General features: G+C 37.3%; 3 protein-coding genes across 4 annotated transcripts; 2 read left to right on the plus strand and 1 right to left on the minus strand.

Moving 5' to 3' along the window:
* Positions 1 to 5,961: 5,961 nt before the first annotated feature.
* Positions 5,962 to 7,500, minus strand: LOC106393056 (40S ribosomal protein S23-like). The gene is made up of 5 exons (XM_048755656.1): positions 7,420 to 7,500; positions 6,998 to 7,045; positions 6,802 to 6,917; positions 6,175 to 6,265; positions 5,962 to 6,099 (listed from the first exon to the last, which is right to left on the minus strand). The coding sequence occupies exons 1-5, from the start codon at positions 7,498 to 7,500 to the stop codon at positions 5,962 to 5,964; spliced, it is 474 nt and encodes a 157-aa protein (XP_048611613.1).
* On the plus strand, positions 7,084 to 14,310 carry LOC111198445. 2 transcript variants are annotated; one of them, XM_048756143.1, is made up of 2 exons: positions 7,084 to 13,641; positions 13,732 to 14,310. In XM_048756143.1, the coding sequence occupies exon 1, from the start codon at positions 9,416 to 9,418 to the stop codon at positions 10,520 to 10,522; it is 1,107 nt and encodes a 368-aa protein (XP_048612100.1). In that variant the 5' UTR covers positions 7,084 to 9,415; the 3' UTR covers positions 10,523 to 13,641; positions 13,732 to 14,310. The 2 variants fall into 2 exon arrangements, with proteins under 2 accessions (XP_048612100.1, XP_048612101.1); XM_048756144.1 differs by having other exon boundaries at positions 7,084 to 12,823; positions 13,371 to 14,310.
* Positions 14,311 to 23,149: 8,839 nt separating this feature from the next.
* On the plus strand, positions 23,150 to 24,433 carry LOC125585930. Its single transcript, XM_048755657.1, has one exon. The coding sequence runs from the start codon at positions 23,150 to 23,152 to the stop codon at positions 24,431 to 24,433; it is 1,284 nt and encodes a 427-aa protein (XP_048611614.1).
* The last annotated feature ends 652 nt before the right edge of the window (positions 24,434 to 25,085 follow it).

Raw genomic sequence — 25,085 nt, forward strand, 5'->3', positions numbered from 1 at the left:
CAGCTCGCTACATAGCGACCTGTCAGGCCTCAAAAAGCTCCTCCTTTGTGTTCTCTTTTGAATCCCGATCGAAACGCTTTTCGTTTCGTCTCAATCGGAGTTTCCGTTGAGATTTTACGACGAAAACAAGTAAGACTCGTCTAAACTCCTTCGCTTGCTCCTACTCGCCCTTACCTCCATCTTTGTGTTCTCCTTCAAATCTCGATCGAAACGTCTCTTGTTTCGTCTCGATTGGAGTTACCATTGAAACTTTACGATAAAAAAAACCCGCAAAGACTAGTTTTCTCGCGTGGATTCAGATTAATCGTATAATACGGCAACAGTTAACTTAACACCTTAGCCGCCTCAACTATAACATTACGTTGAACCTTTTTATTGGCTTCGTATCAGTCAAGTTCGGAAGATAAATGTCAAGTTTCAAAGGATAAACACCAATATCAAAAAAGGCGAACATACACAAGAAGAGGAAGGGGAAATGAGAAAGCAAAACTGAGAAGAGACAAAACTGCATCTTCGAGAGAACTAAAGTATTTGCGACTTGAAATTTTTGAAATCAGACTTGGAGTTTTCGTAGGAAATTAATAAGAAATAAAAACGACTTTGAGACTACCATAGAACTTTAGGGAACGTAAAACCTAGGTGGATAGTCTAGTGAACAAAGTCTTAAGTGACTTTTCCTGTCTCGATATATTGTCCCATAACTGTTCGTCCAGATCTTGCAAACCGATCTAAACTCTCCTAAAATCGAGAAACGATCGCCACACATATCAAGCTCGCTTCCTAAGGAGAAAAAAAACTAGAGACATGAACGTCGTCTTAAAACCGATTCGTTTCTGGTAATTCTCTCGGAACCGACATATTCCAAGTCTTCAACCTAGAAACAACCAAATCACAGTCCAAGCGTCGTCTTCAAACCGACTCGCACTGTAGATCATTCTATTCCTCAAGAAAAAAGGGACGGAGTAGGTGCGTATACTATACTCGTATACTCCCATACTTCAAAAACATATTCAAACAATGCGATGTCTCGTCAAGATCAAGAAAACGCTTTCGACAAAACAAACTCTCCTAGAAATACACGGAAAAGCATCAAAAACATTTGCAACAAAGAAAAATCAAGTACAAAAGTAACAGAAAATACGACAAAAAGAACACGTCCTCCCCGCCCGTCGACTAAGTCTATCGCTGTTTAACTGATTCATTCAAGAAACCTGCAAAAACGTTTCGCGACTAGATCTCGGTGAAGCAACCTTTGGTAAAACTCCATGAGTGACTCAGAGAAACTTTCACCGAAGAATAAAAACAAAAGCGAAAACGTTTCTCAAAAATCTGCGGAAACATCGTTATTTTGACATCTCCATATGTCGCGTCAATTTAATAAATTCGTAAAAGCCGGTCGCCCGTTACTTACGCAAAAAATCCTTCGTATAATCAGATCATGTCATACGAAGTAACTTTCGAAAGTAAACGTAACAGGTTTTACGAAAAAGTACTTTCCTTATAGCAAAAAACCAAGCTGTATGATCCGACATTGGACGACCAATATAAACTTTACTTCCTCGTACCACGATCTGAAAGGTCTCATTCTTTACCCCCGTGACTCACTGGCATCCGCTCTCATTCCGCTTGGTCACGTCCGAGCAGGAAATCACCCCGCAACTGACTCCGCACGAGCTCTGTATCGAGCTTCTTAGGCTTTATCTCCCTCGGAAACAAAGGAAACAACTTCCATACGAATAAAGGAAACAGTATACGAAACTTTCATCGTATAAATTAACCCTAAAGTGGAAAAACGTTTTCTACCACCATGGGCATACTCGGCCTATCAATCTCGATAAACGCCATTCGTCACTCGCCCAATTATGCCTTTCCTTCGAAGCCAAACAACGTCCTTGGCTATAAAGCTGAGCACAGCCTTCATCAAAGCCAAAACAATTGAGCGACCACCGCACCAATAACTTGACGGCTAAACGGTAATCCGGAATTTGTCTTGAAACGCCAAGTAACGATTACACAAAAAATTATCGTACCACCCAAAAACGGGAATCATACGGTAAATTCGTCATAACAAAACTCAGTCCTAACAACAAAACAGTTAACGAAAAGGTTCCACTTGTCAAAAATCGACCAAGTTCCATATACTACGATTCACTTTAAGCCCGCTGTGTTTTACTCATAAAATGCGGCATGTAAGGAAAACTCGTAACAGAGCTCCTATAGCTATACAGAACATCCTCAAATAGACACGAAAGAAATCTCGGAAGGCCAACACCACACAAAGCACGGTATAGGAGGATCCCTCTTTCCGGGGATAAATTTATGCGACCTTTGGTCCTAACTCCTCGATCGCAAATCAAATCCAAACAGGAACAACAATTATGGCTGCGAACATCCGTAGTCAAACCAGAATGTTTCCCAAACGCAGGGCTAAGACTAATCCCTTGCAACATCGCGAAACATCTTCCATCCCGCGAATATTTCAAGCACGAAACGCGGCATATGAAAGAATAACAAATCTTCAGCATTGCGAGACCTCGCAGAGGCCTGAAGATTCGTTCTTCGACGAAATTTCCTTCCTCGATAAAAACAGTTTCTTGGAAGACTAGACAGTCATACGCACTAACATCTTCTCAAAACATATCCTTCGCGAAGACTCGAAACGGTAATTTTAACCATTAAGTTTGTTGCTGATCACAACAAACTCTTAATGTCCTAAACAGACTTAGCCATCTCGTGGAGATGACTCTCGTACATCCGACACAAGGATAATAGCGCTATAAAAGAAACCCAAAATTTTTTTTCAGCACTTCCAGGAGGCTTAAAAATTGTCCTTGGAGAGATGCTCAGTTCCAACCATACAAGTCGTATAAGCCGAGAACCTATCGGGGACTTTAAATCAGTATGGAATTAGGATGAAACTGAAACGGGATACGTAAGTCGAATTAGTCATCGCACCCTCTAAACCAGGAGTAAACCTAGGTCTTGCCCTAAACCCAGTGCACTGGTCTCTAGCTTCTCTAGGCATAGTATAAAAAACCTTGATACGAGATCCCAAAATTTGTCTCTTTGCCAATATTCGAGCGTCTTCAGAAATCCCGCAAGTTTACACACTGCGGAAAACTCTCGAAACAGATCAGGGATATAGCAGTTCACAAAGAGTTAGATTACGAGATGACAACTCGTAGTCTTCCTTCTACACCCATATAAAATGCCATCGGCAGCAACACACCTGATAACCTCTACATAAAAACAAGACCGTAAAGGTCTCGCTGGAAAACTAGTTATACAAACCTTAACTCCAAGACGAACTACGAAAGGCTTGATCCCTTCAACAAGGGTACGTAGGCACCCGTCATAAGGCGCAGCCCAAATCTTATCGCGTTCTACTTTTAGAAGAGCGAGAAGACCACTTACCATGGACCTTTTCGACCATAAATTCCACCTAACTCACCTAACTTGCCTAACTTGCCAAGCCACTCGCTAGAACCTCACGCTAGAAGCTCATGGTTCTAACAAGCTTGGGGGCTAACTGTTGGGGTCAAAATCGGTCACGACGGAATCAATGTCTGAAAGTCCGTAAAAATCAGCATGAACATTTTTACGAAAAATAAATCTTCGGAAAAGATTTATTCGTACGAAGAGCCCTGCGGAAGAAACACGAGACATCGGAGAAAAGCCCAAAAAAGGTCGCACGGTCGCTACGTAGCGACCGAGCGTCCGTCCCACTCTGTGGCTACGTAGCGACCGATCTCGAGCCAAGCTCGGTCGCTACGTAGCGACCGAGCTCGAGCCAAGCTTGGTCGCTACGTAGCGACCGAGCACACGTCCCGCTCGGTCGCTACGTAACGACCGAGCACACGTCCCGCTCGGTCGCTACGTAGCGACCGAGCGTCCGTTCAATTTGGTCGCTACGTAGCGCTCTAGCCAAGCTCGGTTGCTACGTAGCGACCGAGCGTCCGTCTCGCTCGGTCTCAACGTAGCGACTGAGCTCGAGCCAAGCTCGGTCGCTACGTAGCGACCGAGCGTCCGTCCCGCTCGGTCGCTACGTAGCGACCAAGCGTCCGTCTCGCTCGGTCGCTACGTAGCGACCGAGCTCGAGCCAAGCTCCGTCGCTACGTAGCGACCGAGCATCCGTCCCGCTCGGTAGCTACGTATCGAACGAGCGTGCGTTCCGTTCGGTCGCTACGTAGCGACCGAGCTCTTCCGAAACGTCGATACGACACGAATCCATGCATTCTCGTCTACCCTTCGATGCTGTCTCCCGAAGACCGTATTGAACCCATTTCATGTTTTCCGCCATTCGAAGTCATCAATCAAACTTTACGATAAAAACCGCGGAAAGTTCGTTTTTATCGAAAGAAGTCGTAATAAACGCTTCAAGTCGAAAGACGGCCCAAAAGGACCTAAGGCATGACTCGAAGCCCACCTTGCGATTTCTTAACCAGCAGCCCGTAAACCGTGGGACGGTTTACGCTTGGTTCGCAAGGAAATATAAATGTCAAGTTTCCGCAGATAAATACAAACTTTTGAATATAATTACGGAGATCGGGAAAAATGGAATATATCCATTTTTAGGCTATGACGGCTTAAGAGCAGAAGGGGAAAAGCGTAAACCGACCTAGGAGCGAGTATATAAGGAGTCCTAGGCGAGAGGCATGAGGGACAACTTTTTTGACTCAGAACTCTCGGCACTTAGAAACTCTGGGGCATTATTCTCGACATGCTCTGTTTCCATGACTGGCACCCGATTACCAGACGAACTTGCACAAGCAGTTCGATCTCTTGGTTCACTCTTGAACTACGTTCGGCTTGATCCTCGAAAGGGGTACGTAGGCAGCCTTTCATAAGGTTCAGTCCGAAATCAATCAAAAACCTTTTATGTATTTTCTTTGTCTTTTGTTATCGAGCTGCGAGTCAACTAGGTTTGAGCTTTTAGGCCGTTAGAACTAGGTAACTCGCTGACAGCTTTTGCGGCCAAAGCTTTTATGATCTCTTGTAATGATCGCAACGCTCTCACGAGGACTCGAAATAATATCTACTGTTTTCTCTAAACTCGACTCGACTAAAACTAAAACATGCTTAAGAACATCAGAGTTTTTTTTTTGCTAAAATGTTAACATCGTAGTTAAAAAAAAGGGTTTGCATATTATAGAGTAGGTTTGCATATTATAGAGTTCAAACGTCACACCAAGTAAAAAGAACATTTATTGATCACTTGACTAATCAGGTTGATTCAGCAGACACTAATCAATGCAGATTTAACTGATAAATTTCCTGAAAGAGTTCAATGTTAACATGAGAAATTGTAACGTTAGTAAGACTTAACGTAAATAACATGAAAGGTTTGTTATAACTTATAACGTTCACTGAGGTCACAAAAGAAGAAAACAAATAGGTAAAAGTATGTTAACATGAAATGTATGATGTAACTTCTTAAAATATTAGTATATTATATGCAATTTAATATATTTTTGTTGAATAAAATTAGTTTTTTTTGATAAAAGAATATAATTAGTTTCTTATTTGGAAGTGGGGGAACAATTATTTTTTATTACAACTTGATAAGTAATGGTCAAGTAAATATTCATCTGAACTTTATCCGTAACCGTAAATAATAAAAACTATCTAATCTCACCATATTTAGAAACACAACTTGACATGTCATTTGGTGTCTTATTGTTATTGCTCACTTGTGACGTTGCTATTTGTTGTGCAAGTCGAAAACATAATATCTACTATATCGTCGACACATGAGGAAAATGATTCAGGAAAAGCGAATAACAGTATAAGGTACAGACTAAAAGAAAAGGTACATGCTAAACTCAAAAACTCATCGAGAAGAAGTTAAACACACACAGTTCTTGAATCATAAAGTAGAACAGAACATAAGAGTTATTTTTAACCAAACAACCTATAAGTACTTATAACATCAAAATCATATTCAAAAGCTTGAAGCTTTGTTTAAGACTTTGGCTGCTCCTTTCCCTTGTAGAGAGTTGAAATTGAAACATCAGAAACCTTGACAACCTTGTACCTAACTCCAGGAATATCTCCTACAGCATGACTCTTACGACCAAATCCAGAAATAAAGAACTCGTCCTGCAGACATTAACAAAAGATGATTCAACATTTCACAAAACTAATCCACGTTTAGTAAATTGGTCACAGCATAACCTTCTTTCCATTCTTGATAAGTTGTACTCTAGCACACTTACCGATCACAGAGTTAGGCTGCTTAACCTCGATTCCGTTGCATATTCGAACACTAAGACTCACGCATCAACACCACTGTCCACACTAAAATTAAGCAGATAAAGAAGCGAATTCATATATAGCTCTTACGTTTTCTGACGGACGATTCCTTTTGCATGAGAAGGACCCAACAAAAGGCTTCTTCCTTTCATTTCCTATGGTCAATAGAAACGGACAAAGAAAATAATCATTTATCTTGAGGTTTTAAAAGGGGAACTTGAAGAAGTGGGTATAAGTGAGTACCCGATGTTGGGGTTGTCAAAGAAAATTGTTAACTTTCGCTTGTCCAGTCTAATAGTCTTAGATTGTCCTCCAGTCAAGTGAGGAAAGTTTCTACTTTGTGATGCTCATAAATAACTCACTGTGGAGTTAGACGGTGTAATTTAGGGTAAATACTCTGGAAGAAAAGAACTAAACACAGATTTCAAGTCAGAGAAATGCTTGATCACAACTTTGGAACAAACAGAGGGAAAAGAAGCAGACCTTACATGGAGCTAGCTCCTTGTTCTATTGGCAATAGGAGTTTCATATTCGGTGGAATACTACTACCCATCTAAGAACAACATTCTTTTCTTATTTGAGTTGTTCTCGCTAGCCATAGTTTCATACTTGGCTCGGTCTTCATACGCAGTCTCGTAAACCTGTTGTTCACAGCCATATCCTTTCTACAAACATAGAGAAGTACAGAACATTAATGATTGATCCTACATCATGACTTGAAGCACCATTAGAGCAGTTATTCTACCTGCCTGAACCCATCTTTGTATCTCTGTCCATCAAACACTCGTTGTGCCTACAAAATCACACATGAGATTAAATGTCGCATCTAAACACAAATACAAAATCTCAAATCTTATCCATATATGATGAAGTTTATAAGTTAATTATACCATATCTTCTTCAGAAAACCAACATCTTCACTTGAAATCTGAGTTTAAATATGTATATCATCTGTTAACAAAAGATCCATAACTGGATTTAAGAAAAAACTCTTGTAGTTCTAACACAACGCATAAATATTTTGATTACGGAAACAGATTAGCATAATCATTTATATCAGTATGATTCAAACTGATTGACCAACCTTCTTCACAATCTCTCCGTCAACGGGAATTGATTTTTTTTACCGGAGATTCTCGGAGGGTTGAAAACGGTGATAGCTGTAACCTGGTAAGAACCTGGATGATGATGATTCAATGGTGAAGTAGCTTCGACGGCAGCTGAGCTTAGAATTCCGGTGGATTGCATGGCCTTGGATGTAGCTTCTTCAGAATATGTTTTGATTTAGATTAAGACATATATTTATATAAGAGAAGGATCAAGGGAGGTGAAAAGAAACATTCAAGGATGGTTTTAAGATCATTATTGATTAATGATTGAGAAGGTTACGCAAAAACAAATCAAATCGGAGAAGACGAAGTGGAAGAGTCAAGAGACTTGAAGCTTGAAACAACGATACAGGTTTCTCTGTTTTTTCTCTACCATGGGCTAGGCTGATAATTTTCATAAACCCATACGGAAGTCTGCTCTATTTCAGCTTTTGGGTGATGTGGCAAAACCAAATTTTCTCATTGGTTGATTTTCCATGCCTATGTGGATAGGTTCAATAGAGCTCATATTCCCCTTTTATTACTTGTTTGATAATAATGAATATACTGTAGCATTTTAACAGAAATATAAACTCTGAATGATTTCTGCGTATGTGCAGGAATCGAACCATTTGTGACGTTGAACCATATGGACTATCCTGAAGAATTTGAGAACTTGTTTCAAGGTTGGTTAAGCCCCGAGATGCAGTAAGTGGTTAACCTGAATTTCTAATCAACCAAAAAAAAATAATTTCTAATCAACGAACATATATAACCTAAAATTCAACACTAATTACTTTATTTTGTAGGAAATAATTTGTTTATTTCGCTGATCTATGTTTCAAGCATTTTGGAAACTGAGTTAAGTACTAGACCACGATAAATGAACCAAATCAACAATTAATTTTTGGCTATATAATGGATAGATTTCCACCGGCTCGCTGCTCTTCACCATATGGAAATTGTAGCCAGGGGAATTCAGAAACCGAGCCTTTCATAGCCGCGCTGATGTGATCTTGGCTAGCAATGGAACTGAAGAGATGGATCAGCTTGAACCAGAGCTTAAGGAATTTGAAGAAAGAACCAAGGAGCTGCTTGAACCTGAGGAAACAAATGACAAGGACCTAGAAGTGCCAATTGGTCCAATGACTAGATCAAAACAAGCAAGATTTCGACAAGCTCTTCATCAACTCTTACACACTATCCAGGGCAATCTAGAGTGTGCTGATCCAACCACACTGATTGTGATTCAAGCCTCTTAGATCTTTCATCAAGAGAGGTGTTGTGACTTGCGCTCTTTTCCTTGGTTTGGTTTTGTCCCATTGGATTTTCCAGACAAGGTTTTTAATGAGGCTTGGACACAACACTTATACAAAAGCCTCTTGATGAATCCAGACCCATTTCCCTTCTAATTTTCGTCCAGAAATATCCTAGGAACCTTTTCTCTTTTAAATTTGAACTTTAGTCTTTGTTTTCATTAATTATGTTGTGTTTCCAAGAAGCTGTGCATGTACAGTCTTCTTCCCTATATTATGGACGAAAATCTCTCAATAAAATCATCAAACTCTGAATCTTGTTTGATCAAAGCTTGTTTAGTGTATTCGGATTTCTCCTTACATTACAAGCAAATCTGATAGTCCGAGAGCCATTTCCGCATCTCTTAGAAGTATCAACTCAATCCACTGCTTATTTCACCATCACAATCATTGGAGAACATTCAGGGACGTGATCATTTCACCTAGGATCACTTCAAGTGGTATCAGAGCTGATCTCCATCATTAGGTTGTGTTTTTCCAGTTCTGCAACTTTTAAACTTTTCATATTCTGTTATCAGATCTGTTCTAAATTCTAGATCTTGCTAGAAACGTGTTTATTAGGGTCAGATCTACCTAGAAAAAGTTTTAAAATCGCTAAATAATCTGATTTGATTTTCGAAATTGCAGAGAAAAGAATTAGGGTTCTTCATGAAAATTTCAGAAATCTGATTATTGTAGATTCAATCCCATTACTTTCTGTTATATTATGTTTCTGTGATCTCTTTTACTGGTTTTGTGTTTGGAAATTCAACAGGAACCATGGGAGAAGAAAGCAATCAGAACAATGGAATGGATCAACTACTACTTGATGCTTTGACTGTACGCATGACTACTGTGATGACTACTTTTATGGATCAGAGACTAGAGAACTTCAGAACTGAGGTTGTCCACTCAGAACGTGAGAGATCTAGGAGGAGTCCAAACCAGTCTGCTTCAGAAAGCTATTATAGTCATACCAACAGATCCAATGGCACCAGGAGAAGGAGGCGTGATCAGGAAGCAAGGCCACAAACCAATGATCTTCCTGGTGGTTTGAAACTGAAGATTCCTGAGTTTAAAGGCACTGCTGATCCAGAAGAGTATCTAGAATGGGAAAAGAAGATTGAACTTGTGTTCAATTGCAGAGACTACACCACAGAGTACAAACTGAAGCTTGCGCCTACTGAGTTTAAAGACTACGCTTTGAGTTGGTGGGATAACCTAGTTACATCAAGAAGGAGAGCAGGAGATTTTCCTGTTGAAACCTGGAACCAGATGAAGGTGATCATGAGGAAGAGATTTGTACCGAGCCATTACCACAGAGAGCTGCACTTCAAGCTCAGAACACTGTCTCAAGGAAGTAAATCAGTTGAAGAATATTATAAGGAGATGGAAACCCTTATGCTGAGAGCTGATATACAAGAAGACAGAGAAGCAACAATGGCCAGATTCATGGGTGGTCTAAACCGAGACATCATGGACAGACTTGAAGTTCATCATTATGTTGAGATGGAAGAGCTTCTGCACGAGGCAATTATCTTTGCACAGCAGTTGAAAAGAAGAAGTTATAAGTCTAGCTATGGAGCCAGCAAGCCACACTACCAGAAGGATGAAAAGACCAGAGAATCCAAACCATTCTCCAAGCCTAAAGTGGAGGAACATAGTATTAAAGGAAAGGAAGTAGCCACTGCATTTAAAACCAGAGACATACAGTGCTACAAGTGTAAAGGTTATGGACACTATCCAGTAGCTGCTCCAACAAAAGGGTTATACTCTTCAGAGAAAATGGAGAAATTGAATCAAAGGAAGAGGAACAATCTGAGTCTGAAGAAGAAAGAGTGGAGATGCCAGCTCGTGGAGAGTTACTTATCGCAAGAAGAACACTGAATCTGCAAGCCAAGACTGTTGGAGATGAGCAAAGAGAGAATCTGTTTCATACTCGCTGTATGGTTCAAGGCAAGGTGTGCAGTTTGGTTATAGATGGAGGAAGTTGTACCAACGCTGCAAGTGAAACCATGGTTGAGAAACTTGGTCTGGAGATCATGAAAAGGCCAACAGCTTACAAGTTACAGTGGCTTAATGATGAAGGAGAGCTGGAGGTGAAACACCAAGTCAAGATACCATTGTCTATTGGGAAGTATGAGGATGAGATATTGTGTGATGTGTTAACATTGGATGTTGGACACATACTGCTTGGAAGGCCTTGGCAATCCAATATAAGAACTCTTCATGATGGGTTCGCAAACAGACACTCGTTTGAGTACAAGGGAAAGAAGACTGTCTTAGTTTCTTTAACACCGCAAGAAGTCCATCTAGATCAGATCGCTTTGAAGAAGAACAAAGTTTCATCAGAATCAAAGACAAAACAGGCTCCCAATCTGTTGCTTCAACCTAAGGGAAGTTCTTTACCTCACTTGCTGTTTGTTTTTAAAGAATGTTAAAACATAACAAAGCTAGTGCAGGATCTTCCAAGCAAAACACAGATGCTTTTGCAGGAATTCAAAGACATCTTTCCAGAGGAAGCTCCACAAGGATTACCACCTATCAGAGGGATAGAGCATCAAATCGATTTTATTCCAGGAGCTTCACTTCCAAACAAGCCAGCCTATAGGACTAATCCTTTGGAGACCAAGGAACTACAACAACAAGTCACTGAGCTTATGGAGAAAGTTCATATCCGTGAGAGCATGAGCCCATGTGCCGTTCCAGTCTTGCTTGTACCAAAGAAAGATGGTAGCTAGAGAATGTGTGTCGATTGCAGAGCAATCAATAATATCACTGTATAGTATCGACATCCCATTTCTAGATTAGATGATATGCTTGATAAGTTGCATGGTTCTAGCATATTTTCTAAAGTTGATTTGAAAAGTGGATATCACCAGATTAGAATGAAAGAGGGTGATCAGTGGAAAACTGCATTTAAAACGAAACATGGGTTATATGAATGGTTAGTGATGCCATTTGGGCTGACTAATGCACCTAGTACTTTCATAAGGTTAATGAACCATGTTCTTAGATCATTTATAGGTCATTTTGTTGTGGTTTACTTTGATGATATTCTGATCTACAGTAAGAACTTGGATGAGCATATTGAGCATCTTAGGAAGGTTCTAGAAGTGCTTAGAAAGGAATCCTTGTTTGCTAATCTAAATAAATGTACTTTTGGAGCAGATAACCTTGTCTTTTTAGGCTTTGTTGTGAGTGCAGAAGGTATCCAGGTTGATGAGGAAAAGATTAAAGCAATCAAAGAATGGCCAAGCCCAAAGACAGTTGGTGACGTGAGAATCTTCCATGGTCTAGCCGGATTCTACAGGAGACTTGTCAAGGATTTTAGTACTTTGGCTGCACCACTAACTGAAGTAATCAAGAAAAATGTTGGGTTCAAGTGGAAACAAGCACAGGAAGAAGCATTCCAAACCTTGAAAGAGAAACTCACCAATTCACCAGTTCTTTCTCTCCTTGACTTTTCTAAAACATTTGAAATAGAATGTGATGCATCTGGTGTTGGTGTAGGTGTTGTGCTCATGTAGGAGAAGAAACCTATAGCTTTCTTTAGTGAAAAGCTTGGAGGGGCTACTCTGAATTATCCAACGTATGACAAAGAACTCTATGCGCTTGTCAGGGCTTTGCAAACATGGTAACATTATCTTTGGCCCAAGGAGTTCGTCATCCACACTGATCATGAGTCTCTCAAGCATCTCAAGGGACAACTGAAACTGAACAAGAGACATGCTAGATGGATTGAATTCATTGAAACTTTTCCCTATGTGATCAAGTACAAGAAAGGTAAGGAAAATATAGTTGCTGATGCACTATCTCGAAGGTATGTTCTCTTAAACACTCTTGAAACCAAACTACTTGGATTTGAACGTATCAAAACTTTATATGCCACTGATTCTGATTTTAAGGATATATATGCTTCTTGTGAGAAGTTGGGTCGTGGTAAATACTTCAAGAGTGATGGTTTTCTCTTCTTTGAAAATAGACTATGTGTGCTTAACTCCTCTTTGAGAGATTTGTTTGTCAAGGAAGCTCATGCAGGTGAACTTGGAGGACACTTTGGGGTGGCTAAAACACTGAATGTAATGCAAGAGCACTTCTATTGGCCACATATGAGGAGAGATGTAGAAAAATCTTGCGAAAGGTGTGTTACTTGCAAACAGGCTAAGTCCAAAGTCCAGAACCACGGTCTGTATACTCCTTTACCCATTCCTTTGCATCCATGGCATGACATTTCAATGGATTTTGTTGTTGGGTTACCTAGAACTAAAACTGGAAGAGATTATGTGTTTGTAGTCATTGATAGGTTCTCTAAAATGGCTCACTTTATTTCATGTCATAAGACTGATGATGCTGTGAATGTTGCTAATCTGTTCTTTAAGGAAATTGTTAGACTTCATGGAATGCCTAGGACAATTGTTTCTGATAGAGACACTAAGTTTCTTAGCTTCTTTTGAAAAACTTTGTGGTCTAAGTTAGGAACTAAACTGTGTTTCTCTACTACCTGTCATCCACAGTCTGATGGAAAAACTGAAGTTGTCAATAGAAAATTGTCTACCTTGTTGCGTGCATTGATTAAAAAGAACCTTAGAACTTGGGAAGAATGTTTGCTACATGTAGAATTTGCTTATAATGATGCTAAGCATTCTGCAACTAAGTTCTCTCCATTTGAAATTGTCTATGGTTTCAATCCTTTATCACCTTTAGATCTAATGCCTTTACCTTTGAGTGAAAGAGTTAGCTCGGATGGACAAAAGAAAGCTGAACTTGTTAAGCAGATACATGAGAAGGCACATATCAATATAGAAAACAAGACCAAGCTGTACGCTAAGCATGCTAACAAAGGAAGAAAGGAGATGATCTTTGAAGAAGGAGACTTAGTTTGGATACACCTGAGGAAGGACAGATTTCCTAATGAAAGAAAATCTAACTTATGCCTAGATTGGATGGTCCTTTCAAAGTCATCAGGAAGATCAACAACATTGCCTATCAACTAGATCTCCAAGGTAAGTATAACGTGAGTTCAAGCTTCAATGTTACTGATTTAGTTCCTTATTGTGCATAAGAAACGGATTTGAGGTCAAATCCTTCTCAAGTGGGAGAGGATGATGTGATCTTGGCTAGCAATGGAACTGAAGAGATGGATCAGCTTGAACCAGAGCTTAAGGAAGTTGAAGAAAGAACCAAGGAGCTGCTTGAACCTGAGGAAACAAATGACAAGGACCTAGAAGTGCCAATTGGTCCAATGACTAGATCAAAACAAGCAAGATTTCGACAAGCTCTTCATCAACTCTTACACACTATCCAGGGCAATCTAGAGTGTTCTGATCCAACCACACTGGTTGTGATTCAAGCCTCTTAGATCTTTCATCAAGAGAGATGTTGTGATTTGCACTCTTTTCCTTGGTTTGGTTTTGTCCCATTGGGTTTTCCAAACGAGGTTTTTAATGAGGCTTGGACACAACACTTATACAAAAGCCTCTTGATGAATCCAGGCCCATTTCCCTTCTAATTTTCGTCCAGAAATATCCTAGGAACCTTTTCTCTTTTAAATTTGAACTTTAGTATTTGTTTTCATTAATTATGTTGTGTTTCCAAGAAGCTGTGCATGTACGGTCTTCTTCCCTATATTATGGACGAAAATCTCTCAATAAAATCATCAAACTCTTTTCTAATAGCCCTAATTATTCTCTGAATCTTGTTTGATAAAAGCTTGTTTAGTGTATTCGGATTTCTCCTTACATTACAAGCAAATCTGATAGTCTGAGAGTCATTTCCGCATCTCTTAGAAGTATCAACTCAATCCACTGCTTATTTCACCATCACAATCATTGGAGAACATTCAGGAACGTGATCATCATTTCACCAAGGATCACTTCACGCGCATAACACGATCCTCACACATGCAAAAGCCGTTAACATATACCAAATCAAATATCAGGTAATAGACCAATATATAATCTTATTTCGATGTTCCATATCAATATAAATATATATTTTTGTAGAAACAACAAAGCGGAAGCATTGGCATTGTTCTACAAACATCATGGTTTGAACCCGTAAGCGATTCCACTGTGGATAAAGAAGCAGCTGAGAGGGCTCAGTCATTTTACTCAAATTGTTATGCTCCGTAACAACTTATGAGAGCAGAGAAAAAGAGATGTTTAATTATAAATGTACAATTAGAACAATTTCAATAACTTTCATCATCTTATCTATATGCATCTTAACATACTAGGATTTTAGATCCCGTTATGTATGGGATATATCCAAAGAAATGGTGAATATACTTGGAACAGCATTGCCGCGATTTTTGACCAATGAAGTGAATATCTTAAAGAACTCAAGAGTATATTTTACGGGTATCAATCACTATACAAGTTACTTCATCCGAGACTGTTTGGTATCTCCTTGTAACACCGGGTCTGGAGCTTTTAAAGCCGAAGGATTTGCTCTCAAATTAGATCGGATAGGCAATGTCACAATAGGTGAACTTGTAAGGACATTTGTAGTTTTCTTATATTCAGTTTGCGACTATACATTTTAACATTTGTGTTGTTTCATTAACAAAACAATTTATGTGTTTTTTTTCATGACAGATCGACGTAAATTGGCAGCATATTTATCCTGAAGGATTCCGAAGATGTTGGATTATCTGAAAAATAGATATCCGGAGATACCATTCTTCATAACAGAAAAAAGTACTAGACTCAAGATTAAACAAATGATCAACTCATGATAATAGTTTTTTGAAAATCTCATGAACAATTCGCTTTGATGGTTTGAAGGGTTTGGGGACTTGCAAAAACCCGAAACAACGATTAAAGAACTTCTACATGTTGCAAAAAGAACCCAATACATGAGTGGATACTTGGAAGCTTTAAGCTTTACAAGCAGCAATGAGGTAAATAATCTGTTTTAAGTATGCTGCGATCCAATTCCGAACTATAATTAGTGCATTTAATTTAGCCTTTAAATTAGCTTATCTAATGCCAAACTACGTGTTTTTCTGCATCATGTGTAGAAATAAAAGTTTTATAATTTAAATTTTATTTAAAAATAAAATTTTGCTAAATTTTTATATTTTATTATTTGATTAGAATATTTAATTTTAAATTTTAAATTTAAATTTAATGATATATAAAAATTAAGATAAAATAAATTATTTTTTTAAGAAAATTATATTTAATTATATATATGTATATATTTTAAATTATAATCTTGGAAATATATTTAATCTATTTCTATTGATTAAAATATAATAAATCAAATTATATAAAATTAAGAGAAACTTTGGTTAGGTATATAATTATCAAATGTAAAAGTAAATAATATTTCTAAAATTTGTAAATATTAACGAAACGAATGGTAGTGAGATTAAAAAATTACCATTTAAAAAAAAACTGCATAAAGTTTTTAAGATTTGATTTTGCAACAAGAATTATAAAATTATATAAATTAAATTAAATAATATTTCGAAAATTATAAATTATTATTATATTATATTCTACTATTATATTACTTATTGTGATATTAATGATTGTTTATGAGTTATTAAAATATTTTAAAAATTTTACGAAAAATATAAATTAACATATGTAAATGTTCATGTCACCATTAGGCTCAAGTCATATCGCCATTATTAATATGTCATGTCATTAATTTTTTTCTTTCAAAATTAATAAAGTGATAACACATTGAAAATCACTCGTCAAATTATGTTTCGAGAAGTACTAATTTTTTACGTATTTTTTGCAGGGATGGAGTAAATGTGAAGGGCTATTTGAGTGGGCGTCCGGATATAAGGTTCGATTGGGCTATTTCATGTGGATCAAACAACTCTTAAAAGGACACCGCAACAGTCAGCTTCTTGGTACAAAAGGTTCACAGATGAACACATGAATACAAGAGATCTCATAGATAATTAATAGACAGGTTTACGTCCAATTATTATTCTTTACCGAAGGAAGTCAAAACTACGAAAGCCTTTAAAATCTTAATCATTGCTGAATATTGAATGTTTTTTTGTCAAACATATGTTTCTTTTTCAATTAAGTGAATGCTTAACGTGATGACTATTTTTCTTTAATCCTCACTAATTCATTAGCATATAAACTAAAGTACTGGAAACAATAATATGTAATTACATAAAAAACTCAAAGTTATTTTAACTGAGTGAGTTACCAAAAAATGTAATTGGAGTAAGCACATAAATAAAAAAAACACCTCTTGTTTATTTACAATATTTTTTTGCTAAATAAATTAAAACAATCATTTTATTTATTTTATATGGTATATAGTTAAATTTAAATGATATTGACATATATATACAATATATTTTAATATGAATATTTATTAATTGAGGCTTCTTCTCATTTGATTTTATTAACATTTTTATATTTCCTGTAACAAAAAATTAAAACCACTTATCACAAAATTTTCAAAGTTGACAATTTTAATATATTTTGTAATTTATATTCATTTTAAAAATTTAATACCAATTTCAAAGTTAAAATATTAAGGTTTCAATATGTTTTTCAATGCAAATTTTGAAATCAACATATATCATATATATAGTTTAATTTAGGAGATATTTAAATATATATATATATATATATTAAGCTATATTAAAATAGATATACATATATATATACATATATATATATATTAAATTATATTAAAAATATAAATATATTAAAATATATTATAAATATAAATATATATTTAGTCTGAATATCTATTAAATGAGACTTCATATTCATATAATTTATGATCATTTGTATATTGTTATAACAAAACAAATTTAACATTAATCACGAAAATTTCAATGTGAGACTTTTAATAGTTTTAAAAAGTTATTGTCATTTTAAGAAATTAAAAATATAACGTATAAAAAATCTAAATTTTTTTATTGTATGATTAATGTGAGTTTTTAATTTCTTTTAATACTCTAAAATTAAACAAAAAGGAAGGATGATACAAAATGTATTATCAAATATTTATTATTTAAAATCATTAATTGTTATATATATATGTTAATCATATTAGGTTGTACACTACTAATCAATTTGATAGTTAGTTTAATAAAAATTATAATATATGTTTAAATGGACCAACATATTTTTTAAAGGATTTTAAGACATCCTAGTGATGATATGTGACTAACTCAAATGTTGTAGTGCTTCTAAATTATATAAAAAATTAGGTAAATTGTCAATTATTCACACATTGCATAATTTTCAATGCATTGAAAACATCTCTCTTAATACTGAACAAACAATTATGGAGGGGTTTCAATTTTACCACAAATTTGATATAATTTTTCTATTTTACCGTTAAAGAATAATTATTTTCAAAAATATTTTAAATTAGTGATTAAAAAGATTAAATAAACTATTATATATCATTTACAATGTTTAAGAATAATTTATAAAACATTTATAGAAGGTTATAAACCCAACCCTACCCCCTTTAAATACTAAAGAGAAATTTGGCTTACGGTTTAGTGATTTTTTTTTTTAGGATTTAGTATTTAGTGGGTGGGGTTAGGTTTATAAAATTTTATAATATTTTATTAATTATTTTTAAACATTTATAAATGATTTAGAGAGTCAATTTAGTATTTCATCACAAATTTAAGGTATTTATGAAAATATTTATCTTTTAACGGTAAATTTGATAAGTGGTACCAAATTTGTGGTAAAACTGAAATTTCTCCAACACTACTCAATAAACAATAATAAATAAATTCCCTTGTCCTAAAACACAGACGCCGAGTCCGGCTTTCCGGTGTTTATACGTTCGACGGCTCCGGGAAGTGTCGGAGAATCAGGTGAAGTTAACATAAAAATTGGGGTTTTCATCTTTATAAATCTCAAAATCAATTCATATATGAGTAATATACGAGTTTAATATGTAAATATTGGTTCAAATGCAGAAAAATGAAGCTTATGTGAAAACATCAATGGCGGCCGTGGATAATAGTTGCAAAAACCCTAATATGTTTAATGAAGAAGACAAATATAAATTACAAAAATACCCTTCGTTAAAAAATCAAGAAAAATGAGCAATAGGAAAAACCAACTGCGACTGAATTTTTAAATTAATTGTTTGAATGGCGATGACGGATTTGGTGATAAAAGCTGTACGAAATTGAAGTGTGGTACGGCATAATCATGGTTCATACGGACTTAATGTGTGGGATGGTGCAATTGCTGGAATATTGTTTGATTGGTGAAAATATATATTTGCAGTATTGAAAAATTATTTAATTAATAAAATAATAGTGGTGTAGAATATAAATATTGTTAAATAATATATTAACATAAGAAATAGATTTTAAAATAAAATTCCTTGAATATTTTTTTTGAAAATGAAATAATAAAATTACATTAAAAAATTGAATATCAAATAGTTAAACACTATACAATAGAAAATACTATCTATTACTTTGATTTTCCCATAATATTAAATGTGCAAAATGAAAGTGCAGTACGGTTCAACAGAAAGTCAAACGTTATGTGGAATAAGTACGACTTTAATAGAATAAACATGCAGATAATGTTTGACTAGTAAAACCATATTTTGTGGTTTTGTTATATAATATTAAATACAATATGGAATATTTTTGAGATAGTTTTTAAAAAAATTACAAATCTTATATTTTAAAATATGAGTTTTGGTATTGAACTGGATCACCGGTCTTAATGAACTGGACTAGTTTTTATCATTTTTTGAGTTAACTCAAATACGGTTTATAACACAATCCGTAACTGGAAAGAGAAATGCGTCATGATTTGACCTGTTTGATTAGTCAGTCTGGTCCAATTTTTTTTCAAAAATGATTACAATTAAATATAACTAATATTTATGTATAGATATTAGTTAAATAAATATCAAATATAGAAATATAGAAATAAGTGAATATCTGACTAGAAATTAGTGAATATTTGATTTAAAATTTTATTCATTAAAACAGTGAAATGCTTGTTTTATTATATATAACTAAAATTATATATGTTTGATTAGCTAAAACTAAAAATAATTATTTATATTAAAAAATTTACCATATATGAAATTTTTAACAACCAATCAAATTATTAATTAATTTTAAAAGGCATATTTATTGACTTGTGTGCGGAATTTTCAAAATCTACTGACTAAATGGTACCAACTGCGGTTGAAGGTAAAAGGTGTGGTTTTGTTCAAAATACAGAACAAAAAAAAAATATTTTTAACTGTGTTATTGCACTTAGAACCGCACCGCTAATTTTTTTTTTTCTGATTGGTAACTCACACATAATTCTGCACACACAAACATAAAAACGCCCCGCATTTTGGTCGTCATTCACAACCTAAACAGAAAGTATACCACCAGACCACATCAATTTAACTTACACAAAACCTATTAATTATATATAAGTTTATTAAAAAGTAAAGAATAAACTTAAAATTAATTTCTGAGTAATCCACAATTAAAACCCGATTTTTACATTAGGCTGCAGGCCCAACCCGAGTGCACAGATAGCTTTTAAAGAGTTTTCGAACAAGGATAATACTAATATTTAGATAAAAAAAATTTTATGTTATAAGTTAGCTGTTTTATACGAATATCATATTCAAATCAGCATATTATACTATTTATCTATCTATCTATATATATAAAGTAGACTTTTTTCTATTCTTCTGACATGTGGAAGAGGGGTTTGATGACATGTGTGCTCATATATATATTTTTTACATTCTAGGTCCTTCTTCTTTTAGATTACTGTAATTTAACCTAACATTTTCTAATTGTGTATTATCTAATTTTTCTTGCGCTAACCATCATCACATAATGTTTAATAATCTATTTTATTGGTCATTAAAATGCAATATAATAAAGAAATACATAAAATAATATAAATATATTTTAAATATTTAATTTATTCACAGGTAAAAATAACACGAATTTTCATTATTTTGTTATTTTAACTATTTTATAATATTTTATTTATAAATTATATTTTTATTTTACTATTAAAAATTATAAAATAATCAAACTAAGAAGAAGAAACTAGAGAAGACACATAATCTAAAACTAAAACCTCCACAATCACAAAAAAAAAAACTGAAAATGCCATAATAACGCTAATTCATTAAAGGTCCGGAGCTGAAAGGAGATCAAGAACAAAAACTAATTTACCTCACCTTACCATAGAGTATCTTGGCCAGAAAACACAAAGGAACGCGATCAAACACTAACACAAAGAACCAAGAAAGCAGACCAGAGGAAGAATTATCACCGGAAGGCTAAAGTCACCACGAAACAGAAAGACACATGCCTAAATCAGCAGAAGCACAACCACCAGCCAAGAGGTAAGAACCATCTCATAAACTAAACAAGCATATACAAAGTGTCTATGCCAACAAAAAACCACAAAACTCTGGATATAAGGGACCTAAACTCTAAGAGACTAACTTGACATACCTATACCAAGGGAATGAGGGGAACAAGAGAAACAAACTGAGAGAAGGAGAATGGAAGGTAAGCAGTGATAAACAAAAACCTAAGCTTAACACCAGAAACAACCATCTAAGACAACAGAGCATACACATAGGAAATCACTACCCAAACCTGGATTGGAAAACATAGCGAAAGTGAGAGCCACCAGAGATGCGAGCAGTTATGAAAGCTGCAACGAGATGAGAGAACAGAGAAGGAAGGGGAGACGAAACAAAATCAGCAAACCATGGAACCGCCCTCGAGCTAAGAAAGAGAGCATATATGTCAGATCACCAAAAATCAGATCTTGAAAACCAAGACAAGCAGGGACTATCGACGGCAAATCAACGACGGGGAAGACAACATCAAAGACGACTAAACTTTGTCCCAACCCAAGGGGATGCAGCTCCTAATATAAGCCAAAATCTAAGGAAGAAGAGGAGTGCCAATATTGACCAGAACAGCCTACAACGCGTGAGAAAAAACCGCATAAATGGGAACTCATAAACCGGATTTACTTAACAAATATCAGATAATTGTTGGACCCAATTTTGGTCAATACCATAATGGGCTGCGATCAAAGGCATATGCCTTAAAGGGCCGGAGCCCATAGCAAGAATACGAGCTCGAGAAGGAGTAGCCGAGGTCATGGAGATCGTGCAACAAGAAGCTGAGATCGCAGAGCTATCACAGAGGTCTTGAAGTCAGCTTACTATAAAGGAAGAGGAATGGAAACAGAAGAACACACGTTGAAAACCCTAGAGAGAGCTATACACTTACACCGATCTTGTTGTCTTCCCACTTTTAGATTCTTTCTTTACTGATCTCGTTCAATCCATTGTATTTGATCTTATTCATCAATAAAGTCCATTTTCACCAACTGGAAACTAATTAACATCGTTGTGTTCTAAATATATTGTTGCCTACATCATTTGTCTTCCCTAGATCAAACCCCGATCACTATCAAATACTTTGTGTAGAATTTAGGTTCTACATTTTGGCGCCAACTGTGGGGAAGATAAACGAAAAACATCTTTGCTAAGAAATCGATGTAAGTTTCCTAAGAGCGACTATGGATCTCAACCAAACCACCGGAACCACGCCTTCGGGAATCAACGACATCGATCCTATCGGACCCGACTCGGGAGCCGGAGAGACCCCAACTGGGTTAACGGGAGCCAATGATGCGACCGAAACAGCCCTGACTCAACGAATCCCTCCAATCGGGACCTCGAGTCAAGATCGATCTCTTCCGATCAACCAGACGTCGATCCCAGAACGAGCTGGAGCTCGAGTTTGGAACCTCCCCGGAGACAGACCGTCCTCCGACGACCTGACCCGATCCCAATCCAGACCGATTTCACCGACTCCTCTAGCCTAAGTCCGAGGAGAACTAACCAAACTCCGAGGAATGATGACAACTCTAATCAATGAGATTCGTAGTCAAAGGATCGCCAACCAAGCCATTGCTAACATATTGGACCAAGCCAAATGGAAACTCGCAGAGCATCGAGCTGCAAGCATTCGGGAAAGAAATCAACCGCCCCTCGATCCGTTAAGAGCGACGTCCAACCTCCAAAGCACCGGACTGTTCGGCACTCCAGAGATCCCGAGCGCTCGATCTGGACGCTACACGAGAGAAAATTCAAAACGACCCCCGCCGTAGGGCATGACCCACCCGAAGCTTAAGCTACAGTGGATTGGACAAAATCGGCACTGGACTCCAACGCCCACGAAGCACTCCGATCCAATTCCAGAACGGATTGACGGAGAGGCAGGGGGAGCCAAGGACACGAATCTCACCATCAAACCATTCTATCCCCGAGAATCGAACTCCATCTGCGACGAGGAACTTACATCAAGCGGGGTTCGATAACCCAACGGAACAAGCTCGGAGACACGATCTTCGCGGTCCCGTCAATATCAACCCCCAAAGGGAAGACTTGGGGATCCCGAGCGAAACTGGAACCTTCCAGAATTATATTGAAAGGAACGACGCCGAGCTCAAAAGGATATATGCGATCGTGCACATGGCGACGAGTTCTGCTCCCGATATCGACATGGTCATCGAGGAAACGAGAAGGACCCTATTCACAAAAAGAATCGCCAGCGTAAGGCTCCATCACGTCGGGAAACTGAAATTCGCCGAATACGCCGGAAACTCCGACCCAAAGGCCCATGTACGAGCCTTCCGTTTAGCAATATCAATTGCATACCTCACCGACAACGAAAAAGAAGCAGGTTATTGCTGCTTCTTCGCCGAGAACCTCACCGGGGCCGCTCTCGAGTGGTTCGCAGGATTAGAAGAAAATTCAATCGACAATTTCACCCAGTTGGTATCTACGTTCCTCAAACAATACTCAGTCTTCATAGAGACAAGAGTTACCAAAGCAGATCTCTGGAATCTCAAACAAGCGCCTTTCGAGCCATTAAGAGCATACATAAACAAATTCCGAAAAATCAAGGCCAAGATCTCACATCCGAACGAAGTTGTTGCCCTCGCGGCGTTAAAGAATGGCGTCTGGTTCTCATCCAAATTCAGGGAAGAACTGGCGGTACGAGCACCTATCTCGTTGGATGACGCCCTACAACGAGCCTCTTATTTTGCCACCCAGGAGGAGGAGGTCGCAGCCTTGAAAGAACTATATAGCGCGAACAAGAACAACGCAACCAAAAAACCTGCTACTCGTAAAGAACCAACCACCAAAGGGCAACATTCCTACGCAATAAATAATTCGCCGCAAAAGTCTTCAACATACGACCTTAGCAAATACTGCGCTTTCCATGATCGCATGGGTCACTCGACCGACGAATGTCGAGCCGCACTTCGCAATCAAAACGAAAATAAGAAAACTAACGAAGAAGCCGGAGAAGAAGAAGAAGAGCCAATGACTCCGAAATCCAACCGAAAGGCCAAATTCCCAACAAACAAAAGAGGCAGGGAGATCGAGCATGAATCACCGAGCTCTCCACCCCCAGCCCCGAAGAAAAGAGTCGACATGATTTCATGGGGGCAGAACAACAACACAACCGACGAAATCAAGAGCCAAACCGAAGGAAAAATCTGCTTCGAGATCTCGGTAGCGATCCTCACATTGGAAAATCCCGACGAAGTCACTCCCCCTCCCCGTGTCACTCCATACAACCCAAACACAAAGCCTCCTTACGTAAAAATCTCTAACTTCAAGCGAAAGAACAAAATGGCCAAGATTCGCGAGCTGCTGGAGAAACCGACTCAGAAAAAAAGACAGAATGCAGACCCTCAATCGCAATCTGTCTGGGGGGCAGATACACTACCGACCTGCACTTACTAAGAGGTGGAATTTCCCAGCCCATAAAGTGCACAAAAAACGGATCGACTTCATTTACGGAGGCTCTAAATTCTGCAATTCGGTCAACTTAATCAAAGCATACCAACAGAGGGCAGAAAACAACGTAGGAATTAGAGAGCCCCTGTCGGGTCCCGATCACGAAATCACCTTCAACGAAAACGAAACCGCAGACCTCGATAAACCACACGACGACGCTCTCGTGATACGAATCGACGTCGGTGGCTGCGAACTATCCCGAGTAATGATCGACACCGGAAGCTCGGCCGATGTCCTCTTCTACGAGGCATTTAAAAAAATGGGATTCACTAAAGCACTCCTAAAGCAAGACTGAACTCCCCTCATCGGCTTTGCAGGAGAGACCACCTATTCTCTCGGATCGATCGAGCTCGCGGTAACCGCTGGAGAAATCAGAAAAATCGTAGAATTCATCGTGATAGATCGTCTAGCCCCATTCAACGCAATCCTTGGGAGACCTTGGCTATACAGCATGAAGGCAGTCCCCTCGACATATCACCAATGCCTGAAATTTCCAACCTCGAAAGGAGTCGAAACTATCATAGGAAGCCAGAAGAACTCCAGAACATGCTACCTCGCGAGCTTTAAGGACATCGAGCAACACCCTTAATCAGGCAGC

This window comes from Brassica napus, chromosome C4, assembly GCF_020379485.1.
Source record: "Brassica napus cultivar Da-Ae chromosome C4, Da-Ae, whole genome shotgun sequence".
Lineage (NCBI taxonomy): Eukaryota > Viridiplantae > Streptophyta > Magnoliopsida > Brassicales > Brassicaceae > Brassica > Brassica napus.

Coding starts and splice junctions, on each gene's coding strand:
- LOC106393056 (XM_048755656.1), bottom strand. CDS start 7,500: ATGCAATCCACCGGAATTCTAAGCTCAGCTGCCGTCGAAGCTACTTCA. Junction 7,046..7,419: donor ATCATCCAGGTTCTTACCAG/GTTACAGCTATC, acceptor GTGATTTTGTAG/GCACAACGAGTGTTTGATGG. Junction 6,100..6,174: donor TTATCAAGAATGGAAAGAAG/GTTATGCTGTGA, acceptor TAATGTCTGCAG/GACGAGTTCTTTATTTCTGG.
- LOC111198445 (XM_048756143.1), top strand. CDS start 9,416: ATGGGAGAAGAAAGCAATCAGAACAATGGAATGGATCAACTACTACTT.
- LOC125585930 (XM_048755657.1), top strand. CDS start 23,150: ATGGCGACGAGTTCTGCTCCCGATATCGACATGGTCATCGAGGAAACG.